Raw genomic sequence first — 12,944 nt, 5'->3', positions numbered from 1 at the left:
TTTAAAAATGTGGCTCCAATTTATAGCCCTGATTCTGCTCCAGGAATCTTATTCCCCACTCCAGATGCAACGCCACATCAAAGCGGGACTTGCTTTGGATTTGCCTGTGCTCTTCACTGGGAACTCTGAGTACAGGACCCCACTAGCACTAGCCAGCTCACATGATACTGTCTCCCTTTCCCTTCTGCCTGGGTTTCTTGATTGATGGACCCCACTCATCCACTGAGACACATGCTGCCCCACTTAGCACTTCCTGGCAATTGTTTAACTGGACTTTGATCCCCCGGGAAATATAGTGTTGTGGCTGAGAGTGGGCTATAGTTTGGTTTTACATTCCTGCCCAACCTTAATTGATATGACCTTATGAAAGTGATTAACTTCTCTGTACTTCAGTTTCCTCGCCTGTAAAGATAATAATGATACCTACCTCATCAAGTTATTATCAGGATTAAATATGACAAGGCAATATAAAGAAATTAGAATAATGTCTGACTCAGAATTTTTGCTGTTGTTGTTACAGTAAAGGGTGCAGCCAAGGTTTGCACTTGGGAATCCGACTCTGTAGTCCACATTCTTAACCATTATGTGATATTCTTAGACCTGTTGGACAGTCTGCTTTGCATGTCAGAGCAAATTTCCCTTCTGAACTTGTGGCTGGGTCAGTTTCTCTGGTGCCTAAGAGTTCTACCCTGGAGATGTTTCTGGTTTCATCCCTAAACACACCCTAACTGCCTATCCAGCCAGAAGTAGTTGGGTAATGCCTTTCTAAATCCAGAAGTACACACGACTCCTTGTTGTCAACACTAGGGGAAGTCAAAAGACAAATGAGCAAGAAAAAAGAAAGCCTCTAGGATTTCCAGATTGTTGGAGATAAACCAACATTCTTCCTCATTGCTAAGCTGAAACAAAAATCTATTTTTTTATTTTTAATTTAACCTTCCCAAGTAAGAAAAAAATCAGAAAGGTAGGACACTCATGGTCCCTTACAAGCCAGCAATTTTTTGTCTCCTTGATTTTTCTTTCACAGTTCAATATTTCAGATTCAGAAGGAAAAAAGGTTAGGAATACACAGAGAATGCGAAAAAATTTAATTAGCAATCAAAATGGAAATAAAAAATTGGGTTCCAATAATTATAGAGTAAAGCAGTAGCTTGTCTACAACATGGGTGCATGTTGAAGACCAACATTTCACCTCTAAAAATACTTACGTTTGCTGCCAAACTAAGTGGCATACATTTTAAGCTTATGTTAGATTAAAAATTAATATTGATATTATGAACACAAATTTAAACACCTAATGAATATTTCATCTAAGCCAGGAGGCATCACAATTTGACCGCTCAGAAATCTTGAAAACAACATTTATCATCTTGAGCTAAATAGCTCATAAGCATTACCTTTTCTGTAGGATTAATTCATATCCTTCCCATGATGTTCCCTCAGCGGCCTTGACTCTGATTGGATGACCAATAGCGAGGCAGCCCTGAGTTATCGCTCGACTCAGGATCATTCCAGTCTTCCAATGAATAGAGAGTGGGGAGAAAGGTCTAAATAAGTTAAAAGAACCAGAAAATTCAACAATGTGTCACAAACAGTGAGGTCATTATGCCTGGATAACCCCGGATATTAACAGTTGCCGAAAGTGAAACACTACCCACAACTTAGCAGTCAGCGAGCCCTGCTCAGAATCAGTGATCTTCTGTCCAACAAGGGTGGCATTTTACAGTTCAGTGCAAAATAAAACAGTCCTTGATATCTTCATTTGTCCTTTATTTCTGTGCATATTTCACAGTGCAGTGATTTGGGATCCATCACGTGTCACTTGCTATAGTTATAACTATAGAGCTTATTTGAAATATGTATGCACAGAAAAGAAAAGCACAGTGAACTGAAAAGATAAAACAAATCTATAACCTTTGTATGGATTTAAAGTTTTACTCTGGGTCTAAATACCATGGGTTAAACATTTTATGGTGGTTTGTGAAGTGCTTTTGTTTTAAAAGTTAGGATTCTCTGCTAAGGAAATTGAGTGGGAATATTGTTTGAATGGACATTTAACAATTTTCTTACTTAGTGAATCAACACAACGTTAAGTGACAACCACTATGGAATTTATTTAAACATATTGGGGATTTATGATATGCAAAATTCTCCCTTACGTTAATTTATTTTGAAAAAGGGAAGTGACAGTGCAATCTAAAAGGATTTTCAAAGTCAGTTACTTTGTAGCATGTAGCTTTCATTCCTTGTGTTTTTGTTGCATGGAAAAGAAACATAAGATGACTTAGAAAAAGTATTTTTAAAGAATTTTGGTTCTAATAAGCACTGAATGGAATCCTCCTTTGAACATTCTTGTTTATACAGAACAAAGAATTGCTCAGGCTGAGAAAAAAGAACCACCACTGATTTAGCACTTTCTGTGTATTACCAGATACTGTGCTTGAATTTCAGACACGCTTTCTCATCTAATCTCTTCAGCAACTGTGAAAGGTAGATATAATTAACTCCATTTTATAGATAAGGAAAAGAAGCTTCAGTATGGCTAAGTAACTTTCCCAAAGTCACACAAGGCAGAGTTGGCATCCCAATCCCGATCTAACTCCAAAGCCCATACTCTTCTCATTATTGTTGAGAAAAATTAAAACAAGTACAGGTTTTCTGATATCATGAAATTCCAGAAACAGTGCTAAGAAGCAGAAAATTAGTCTATAGTGAGGAGGCAAAAGGAGTCACAGGCAGAATAGACAAAAGCTGCACATCTCTTTCCAGACATAAATATCTGGCAATATTTGCAAAACATATTTCAATAGTAAGAGGGACGGGGAGGGCAATTAAATTTAAATCAGAGCAAATTGTATAATAATGAAGTTTAAAAATTAAATATTTCCCATACACTGGTAAAAACTGCATCAGGCATTGTTCACATTTCATACTCAGGTGTTTCTTTAAAAAATTATGCCCTTGCAAAGACAATATGCAAAAGCATTATATGGAGTCAATCCAGCCAACTCCATGAAGCTGAGGTGGTGAAGCTCAAAAATGAAGACTAAGAAGTGGAAGCAAATGACTTTCAGATAAATCCCACAAAAATGGCCAGCCTGTGGACTGTAAATAAGTTTGGTGCTTGGTTTAAAGCCACTCTGGGGTATGAATAAATCATGTCTGAAAGTGAATTGAATGCTCACTTGAGGATCTACAAAAGTCCTCTGGGCTAGACAATGCCAAGAGCAGAGAGGCAGTACTGGCAACATCCAACAATTTATCACGCTTTCCCTTGCATGATCATGTGCACTCAGAGCTCTGTGTGCTGGCGCAGCACAGTAAGCCAGCAAGCAAGCAGAAGTCACTCTGCAAGCATGGATACTCTCGGGTACCTTCGTGATTAGCCACACACTGGCTACAGGCCACAGGGTTGACGGCATTATCTGACTTCTGCTGTTTGAAGAACTGTGCTTTCTGATGGAAACAGAAGCATGCAGGACGATATTGGGATCCACCTATACCATGAGGAGAAGTAGGAGATTGTACCTTACAGTCTGAACATTAACCTTCAACACACTTACCTAAAATCAGTTATCCTAGAACATTATGTTTCTGATTGAGAAGGTCTCTTTTCAAAGAGTAAAGCTCAATCCCATTCAATTCAATCTAGTCTTACAGTATTGTGCACCAACTGATATGCAAGGCCCAAGACTGTGTGGTGTTGGGTATTATAAAACTTTTTCTCTCTAAAGAAACTTATGACAGGGCAGAGGCAAAAACCACAAACTCTCGCGATTTCTTGTTAAGCTCCACATGAATGTTCAAATAGTGTTATAGGTATGCAGAGAATGGGAGGATCATTTCTGCAGGAGCAATAAAAAAATGGAGCATCTTGAAAGAGATATCATCAGAACAAGGCCTTGAAGGATGGAGACAGTTAAATAGGAACAATGAAGAATAAAAAGGTATTCAAAGCAAAGGCAAGGAAATATAATCAATGGTCTTAAGATTTGTGGGTAGGCTCAAAAAGGTAAGTTTGGTCAGATTGAGAAAAGTGTCAAGTATAAGGCTACGGAGTTGGGTGGGCAGTGGGGAACCAGTGAAAGCTTTTAATTGGGAGAGACTGGATTACAGCAGTTTTTAGTAAGGTTGATCTGGTAAGTGTAAACATAACAGATTACAGAACAGAGATATCAAAGGCAGGGAGAACAGTTGGGAGTCTGTAAAATCTCCTTAAAAAAGGGATTTGAGCTTAGACTTCAATGATAGTTGTGGGAATGGACAGAAGGGAACTGATTGGGGAGATACTGCATCCATTTAATACGGGTTCATCATCAGATTACACAAATCAAAGCTATCATGCACCTTCCAGCTTTTCTCACGTAGACCTGATTGTCAAACTATCAAGCACTCACATCACTTGTAGTAATTCTGCTATTTCATAGTTAATAAACTTTATCTCCTAACTGATATGATCACTTTCTCCAAGTAATCATGCTGTTTTTAATTTTAAGTACCAATATTTATTTGTATAGCATTATGAGAATATACCAATTTATGCTTTAAGCCTAGTTAATGACATTCCTTCAACAATAATTCAAATTATTTTCTAATACTAAAAATGCCCTCCTTCTATCTGTGGTAATACCAGTTATTTGCTGAGTAACAAAAAACTTTTTAAAATACAGAAATAAAGTGATGATTTAAAAGGTAACATTTTACAAATGTAATAAGGCAATAACATAATATACAATATATTTAGTAATTATTTCATAATAGATTATAGTCATTTTTCAAGAGAAGAAAATGCCATATGACTCCTAGATGTGAAAATAAAAATTAAAAAAATATATATAGCAACCCTGCCACAAAGGCAGATTTAGCTTACAGCTGTTTGATTGTGTGTTCCACAGTTAGCCAGGAATGGCTGGATTCTGGAGGGGAATCTCCCACAGTTCTTGAACAATGATGAACTATATTCTACTAATCCATCCTCCACAGGACTCAGGATTTAAAGCAGCACTCTTACTCAACTGCCTAACTCCAAGTTGCCATCATACTCAAAACTCTCCTCTGCAACTGGGCAGAAGATTGTTATGACAGGAATTAGCCAGATAGAAGAACTATACTGCCAAATACCTCTTTGTACAACACCTGCTGCCAGAGCCTAAATTCTTGTTATCTCCACAACATGTTTTAATCTTTTAACAGTTGGCTTATTGGTGAAGAGTGAAGGGGTCCTTTGTGTCTGTCTCGGGCTGGCACCCAGTATTAACACCATGCTGTTCTTCAAGAGATATTTTGCTGGACAGTTCCCAAATGACTCCACCTAGAGCAGACACACACAGCCAGGCCCACTCACTCAGTTTCATTTCACGTTATTAAAAAAAAAAAAAAAAAAAAAAAATGCAAAAGTGACAATGGCATTAAATATCTCTTCTGTGACTTAACTTCTTTTTTTCCTTTTTAATGTAATCTGATGACTTAGCTTTAGACCAAACATGAGGATGGGGGAGATAAAAACAGAAAATTTGAATGCAGAAAAGTACACTGACAACCTACAACATAATATGCCATATGTGTGTATGTATATGTATGTGAGAGCATATAATAGCATTTATGCTAAAATTGGTATCGAAATGCAGATTATGTTAAATATCTATATACATACTTCCTTTAATGACCCATGATAATTTGTTTGTCTGGATGTACTGTGATGGCGTAGAAATAGCCAGTGATAAAAATGATGTAAGCACATGCTGTGCCTGTTAAAATTTTTGTTTAATTTTTTTCCAAATGACTAATGAAGGTGGAGTAACCTTCAATATTCTTATGAGAATTCAAAATAACTAGAGAAGCACTTAGGTTTTTTCTCAGATCTACTGATGAACAAAATACAAGACAATGAAATTTTTCTTGAAAGAAGCTCACAGATCACAACCTACATTCTGAACAAACTGCCCATGACATAGAAATGTTATAATATTTTCACTTTCAATAATGAAATTTGAGTCCAGTTAAATAAATTTATATGCAAATTTAAGTCACAAGTATAAGAAATGTTATAAAATCTCTTTTCTCATTTCCCTGATATATCCCTCTTATTTTTTTCATTCTCAAAATCTATATCTGATCAATCTACTCATCTTTAAGGCCAAGAATTGGAAAAGTCTGAAGATAGGAAATACCAGCAGAGACATAACTATGCAACCAAACAAGGCAAATATCTAAGATCTGTGTATGAAGTCCACAAATAGCTTCCAATTATTGTTCTAAAAAATAAGGAAGGACTTGGGATTTTATTTAAATTTCCTGTCTCCTACTCTAATGGCAATTAGTTCAAATTTTAAATGAAAATTTTGTATTTGCCCCAGTATATAAATTATTTGTAGAAAATATTATTTTTCAATGACTTGTTCTCCAAAGAAATGTTTTCCTTTTCTTAGTCTCATTGGTGACATACAGAATACTGCATTCTGTCAGCATCCCAAACTGATGAATTTATAAATGACTTGTAATAGGTAGGCCATGATTCTAAAATCACAACTTGCTGTTCTTCTTGCTGTTTTCATACTATATACTGTCACTAATGTCCTGCTGAAATCTGCAAAGCTACATACTGAAAGGCTAGGATCAAAATTAATTTCCTTTCCATGGTGGCAGAATATATAGCCTTCCAAACACTATAGTCATTTTTTCTGCTATATTTTTCCATAACCAGGCATTCCTCAGGCTATTTTTGTCATGATTTTTTTTTCTTTTATACTATCATGAAGTCTAAATCTCATCCATTTCATGGAAATACATAAATTTATTGCTCTTTCACTCAATTCAAATAAAGTGTTGCCAATTTAAGTAATATTAGAAAACTGTTGAAAGACATATTTGCCAAATTGTCAATTAGTAGTGGATTCCAAGCATTTTTTTGAAATGGATAAAGAGCAACAGGTTGTAATTGTCAGGGTTATATCTGTCTCTGACATTACTAATGGGGATTATGTGTTCCAAATTTTTCTCCATAGGAAAGGTTTTACTTGTCAATAGAGATTTAAAAGAACAGTCAGGGGTTGGGCACTGATATCTCTATCTCAAGCCAATTTTAAAATGTTTGTCTCCCTTCCCTCTACCCTGTTGTAATCTTCTTAGTGCCTTCTTTACCTCAGTGAGCAGCAAGATTCTACAATAAAATGCCCTGTAGATATCTGCCACCTCCGCCTGAATCTATCTTTAAAAGTGCTCCTTTTCAGGCTATTAGGTTACTATTCCCAACTCTCTGATTGCCTCTCTGTGTACAATCAGAGACATTCTTTTTCTGAGAGGATTTTAAAGGTTTCATAGCTAAGGGAGAGACATTTTTCTTTTCTTTACTAGCCAGTTTGCCATGTCTTTACTTTCTTACACAACTCTTGTTTATTGAACAAAATTTTATTCAGTAACAGCTTCCTCCAAAAATACAAAAGGGGACAAATACTTACTTAAGATGAAGGTCTTCTCATTTTCACTAAATCATTAGAGCCAATTAATAATGACAAAAGAACTGTGAAGTGCTATCCTCTAATTTTTCAACTTCAGAAAGTATAGTCATTGTAAAGTCCTACTTTGAGATACCTTGGAATACCATCAAAAAGAGGAGCATCCTTGGGTTCCTTTCCCCTTGCCCCTAATAACTCTTCAATTTTTTCAGGTTTTAGCTGGGCTCCTTGGAATGAGTGAATCATCTAGTGAATTTGGCTCAGTTAAACTAAGTCTGAGCATCTAGATATTGCAGCAGGCAGAGATGATCAGGATAGTTTCTTCACTTGAGGAATTTTCAATCTAGAATGGAGAATAAGAAAAGCACCTCCAGAATTAGCTTCCTAACACAAGGATCTTGCCTCTGTCCAACTATTTTCAATGGCTCCTTGTTTTCTACAGAACACCCAGAATCCCTAACATTGAATTGAGATCCTTCTTGATCTGATCCCAATATTCCCAGTGGAATCTACCATTCTCCTCTATCTACCTCAATGAGACCTGAAATGCGCCCATACTTGGAGCACTCGTTGACTTTGAATCATGCAAAAAAATATTATAAGAGGAACAGCATCTAGTTCAATGTTGCTGTAGTGGCATAAGGAAAGATGAAACCAGGGTAACAAGGCCAGAAAGATCATATTTGGTTTGGGGGTAAAGTTGGTGTGAAGAAAGATATCATGATGGAGGCACAAATTAGATATGGCAAGAATGATGGATGGGATTTCAAAATGCATTACTGAATGCCGACTATATGCCAGGCACTGTGCTAGGATATGACACAAGGGTGACAGAGAAGGCCATGGAGTGGTGACAAAGAGAGGAAGAGAGGGTGAATTCCAGGCAGAGGAATCTGCATGGATATCACATTTAACAGAAACATGGAGTGCCTTCAGAAAATAGCAAATGAAAAAATCTGGCTTGGCTAACACTGGAGAATAGTACGTCTTTAAAGATAGGTTAGGTTTAAATTGAAAAATTCATTCATCGAAAAAATGCATTGTGCACTTGCTTTACATTGAAGACTTTGTGCTAGTATTTACGGATATAAGATGAGTAAGAAATAATGTCTTTCCCCAAAGAATTCTCAATCTTAGTGGAGGAAAAAGACACAAAAACAAATGCCTACAACAGAGCACAAACTATAAGAACAATTTTAAAAGGATAAAAAGGAGTTCTGAGAACAGGATCTGGGAAGGCTCTGTGAAAGAGGAAGTTGAGTGACACCTTAAGAAGGAGGGATGAAATAGGAGGCCAGTAATGGTAATGGTGGGATAGACATCCTAAGCAAAGAAAAACCGAGTGATGGCACAAGTATACCAAAGTGAAAAGCATGTTATTAGTCCTGACTATAGAATAGCACACAGAGAGGATCAAGAAGAGGAGAAGGTAGGGAAAGTAAGTTGAGACTGGGGTAGATTGGAGGAGAATCATGGAAATCATTGGAGGCCAGATGAGGACTTGGAACTTGATTCAGAAGGCAACAGCCAACCATACGACTTTTTTCAGCGGGGAAATAATGGTACAGCAAACCTGAAAAGGAATGCCTAGGATCCTACCTATGGTTAATAACTAATGTCAATGAATTTAAAATATAAAAGGCATTAATTCTTAGGGAACCATTCAACTTACTTGTATTTTCTAAATTTGCCCAAAGACAGGATTAGAAATAAATCTGATTTATTTATTTGATTCTATTTTTATAATTATACTATTTAACTTCATAGACTCCTTGAAACAACCAAGATTTTCAGTATAAATTTTGATGTAGTAGAGAGAATTGTGTGGGCAGCATTGAGAAATTAACAGAGAGCAGGAAATAAAGGGCCCAGGTAGGTTGATAGGGAGCCCTAGTTTCTTTGGCCATTCTTGGTTTTAACTTCATATGTTCAAAAACTAAAGCTTGTGAAGCTGAATGAAGAATAACCCTACATAGTTTTCCAGCTAAGAAAAACAAAAGAATATTCCTTCTTTGGAGACATATAAAATGCCTTTCATAGTTCAACTGGAGAAAAAGGTCTATTCTGAAAGGAGAAATTATTAAGTAAAATTAATAAATAGCTTTCTGGATTGGGGTGGCATGAATTGGGTTTTCTAAAGAACTCTAGTTTCCTCAATAGATTGACCTATAGAGCAAGCAAATCAAATCTCAAAGTACAAAGACGTAACAGCCACCTTAAAGACTTTCTTAAACAACTCCATCTTATTAATACAGCTGCAATACTGAATATATGCTCAACAACAGAACTTAAATGATGTAGATTCAGGAAGAATTATTTTTCTGCATCGTTTCAGTTTTAAAGTGCTTAATTAACAAGAAATAAAGAATACTAGTCCCAACATTTGCAAAATAACTTTCAGTTTTCCAAAAATGTCCACAAATATCCATTCATTCACCAGATATTGACTGAGTGACCAAAATATAAAAAACACCTTGCTGAGTACAACAAATGAGTCTGACCTTGTTCTGTAGGAAATGGTTCTCCAGATCCACCTTTTCAAATTGAGCAGGTATCAGCTGATTGGTACAGTTGAAAGTAACTGGAACTGGAAATCCCTCACAAACTTCCCAACTAAGAAAAGTAAAATATGTAATTATTTTTCTTAGAAGAAAATGTATTCAATTATAAAAATCTTTAACATACTAATAATTTATGCCTCAATCTCTACTCGTGAGTAAACCAATATAAAGTCATAATCTTTTTAAATCAAAATTTGAAAAGTGCCTTGGTATCCATAATTGGAAAAGGGAAGGCTTTAAAATCTTATCTCATAACTATTTATGATATTGGGGAAGTCTGTAGCTAATTTTTAACAGAACAAAGAAATAAAAAATACTTTTTAATCTTACAAAATCACTCAAAATGGAAACTATTTTCATTGTTTAATCTATATATTAAGTATGCTATACTATGAATAAAGACATATTTTTATACTTACAATGGTTATGCTAAACATGCTAGACTAGTATTTTTAAGAAAGGCTTAAGAGACAACACAGTCTAGCAGGTACGTGGACAAAACACAAACTGGAGAGCTTGGGTTTCATTCTTAGTTCAGCCATATCACTTGTCTTAAAAGTGAGCATTCTTACCCTAAAAACTACTATCTAGCTTAGAACTGGCATTAGTATTTTTTATCAACACTCTTGAGAAATATAAATAAGAGATTTTGATTTCAAATGATCCAATTAGAAGCAGATAATCACCAATTTAAAGTACAGAAAGAAAAAAGCAAATGGTGTCCAAAATTAAGTAAATAATCTATCAAAATTATTTTGTGTTCACTAATGGTGATTTCATATTATTATACTTAGGGACCTAGATCTAATTTTAATCAGTCCAATAAAACAGTGTTCATTGCACTTAAGAAAGTACAATTAAGAAGGAATACTTGAGTTAAAAATATAAAATCCTATTTAAAAATTAAAAGGGGAAGGAAGTAGGCAAATTTAACAGCTTGGGAAATGATCATTGCATAAATCTTACTATAAATGGAAAATGCCTCTAAAAATGAATGTTGATGGTTTACTTTGTATCTATGAAAAGTAGAGAGAGAATAAGAAGAAACAGATTTAAATCTTGCCTGGAAAGTACAGTTAGACATTAGGGGGATATAGATGTTGCTCAGCTAGCTACCAAGGAAGACCAACGAGTCTGTCCTATTTAGCAATAGGTCGATGCTAGCTGGACTAAGTGACCTCATCAGATTGCTTAGGGTTCTCTAGCTCTGCCCTGTGCTTCAGCCTCTTCAGCTGTTTATTAAGGAAAGTTATAATTTGTTAAACTACAAAATTTTAAAGCTAGATGGGACCTTATAGATAGATCACCTAATGCAACATGGCACCAGTATTGTGTCACACTGCTCAAAGTTGTAGCCACTAGCCACATGTTCCTGTTTAAATTTAAGTTAATTTAAGCGAAACAAAATTAAAAACTCAGTTCCATTGTCACATAATTATATTTCAAGTGCTCAGTGCCCACCTAGTGAATTGCCAACATCACAGAAAATTCTATTGGACAGTAGTGGATAGTGGTTAAACACTCAGGTTCTCAAGGCTGAGGATCTGAGTTAGAATCCTGGTTCTACCACATACCTGCCATGTGACTTTGGGCAAATTACTTCACCCTTCTATGCCTCAGTTTCTGCCTCTATAAAATGGAATAATAATAGGGCAATAGGTGATAATGGGGTAAAAAATAATTTTGTTGAAGATTAAATAAGTTATTACCCAATTCGTTTAGAAGCATACCTGGCCTATGGTCAACATTCAATAAATGCCAGGTTTTATTATTTATGGAAGAAACTGAGATCTAGGGAAATTAAGGGATCTGCCCAATTTCTCATGGACAATCAGGAGCACAGCTAGGACTACATGCCCAGATCTTCCAACTCTTGCTCTACTTTTAGATGACCATCCCACCAAGCCTCCTGTATATTGCTTTTGTTTTACATTAATCATCATTAAATGAGATGTAAGGACCTCATACAAGGGAACATAGTATTTTATATTTTAATGACTCCATGTAATTAATTTAGAAACACCCACTAAAAACAGTTTTTAAATTTCAAACAAAATTGTTACCTCTGTAAAACAGAAACTATATTCTACTCATTAGCCCATATGTTTTTTTGTTGTTTTTCTAACTCAGAAAATTAGTGACAAATCTTTTAGGCACTAGCTTATTAGACCAGAAATAAGTCAATTAAATAAGTAATTGCTTATTTAAGACAATTTGGAAAATGTTTTTTAGGGTTTCAAATTTCTCACTCTGGGAAATACTGATCAGATTTCATCATCAAATAAGTGATTCAGATCATTTTAACTGAACACGTGCTAATTTACTTGTCACATCCAGGTAGCAGGACAGTGTTAGGATCCAAAAGGGTTTTATATGCCACTGTGATACCACTTCTGGAAAATGCAGTCACTCGGTCAAAGGTCAAACCCAGAACAGGGTTCAGTGGAGATCTGAAAAAATGGAAACAATATCACATCTATCTGAAAAGGCCTACACACATTGAAATTTGAGCACAAATAAACATTAAAGCATACAATATCAGTGTCTAATAAAATCCAGAAACAAGTAAATTTCCTATTATATATCACTATCGCTGGTATACTACACTGGCACCTAAAATGAACATTTCTGTTTATTTAGCTGATCTATAATACACCAAGAATATCTGCAACAAATATAATTTTTGAAAATAATTGCAATAATAAAATCTAAGTATTTGGTTGAGAAAAATAATTAATTATCACTAATATAGTGCTCATTTTTCATGTATAACTGCAATGCAATTCACCCATAATGATAATGGAAACGATAAATGAATCCATACCATTGGCCACATATAACTATTTCTTTTGTGAGTTCACTAAATGGAATGCTGGTTTGATTTTTTTCATACTAACGACTGTTAGCCACATTGTTTTAAGTTAATTTA

The 12,944-nt window shown here is 35.4% G+C and overlaps 1 protein-coding gene across 1 annotated transcript in view; it reads right to left on the bottom strand.

The window, feature by feature from the left end:
• DCDC1 (doublecortin domain containing 1) overlaps positions 1-12,944 on the bottom strand; it is a 632,177-nt gene that overhangs the window by 291,402 nt on the left and 327,831 nt on the right. Inside the window, 4 exon segments of the mRNA XM_037839043.1 lie at positions 1,398-1,516; positions 3,375-3,497; positions 9,956-10,067; positions 12,340-12,465. Coding sequence (XP_037694971.1) covers positions 1,398-1,516; positions 3,375-3,497; positions 9,956-10,067; positions 12,340-12,465 — 480 coding nt within the window.

Source organism: Choloepus didactylus, chromosome 6 (genome assembly GCF_015220235.1).
Source record: "Choloepus didactylus isolate mChoDid1 chromosome 6, mChoDid1.pri, whole genome shotgun sequence".
Taxonomy (NCBI): Eukaryota; Metazoa; Chordata; class Mammalia; order Pilosa; family Megalonychidae; genus Choloepus; species Choloepus didactylus.
Note: the sequence above shows the minus strand (reverse complement) of the source record. Positions and strands in the feature narration are given on the sequence as shown.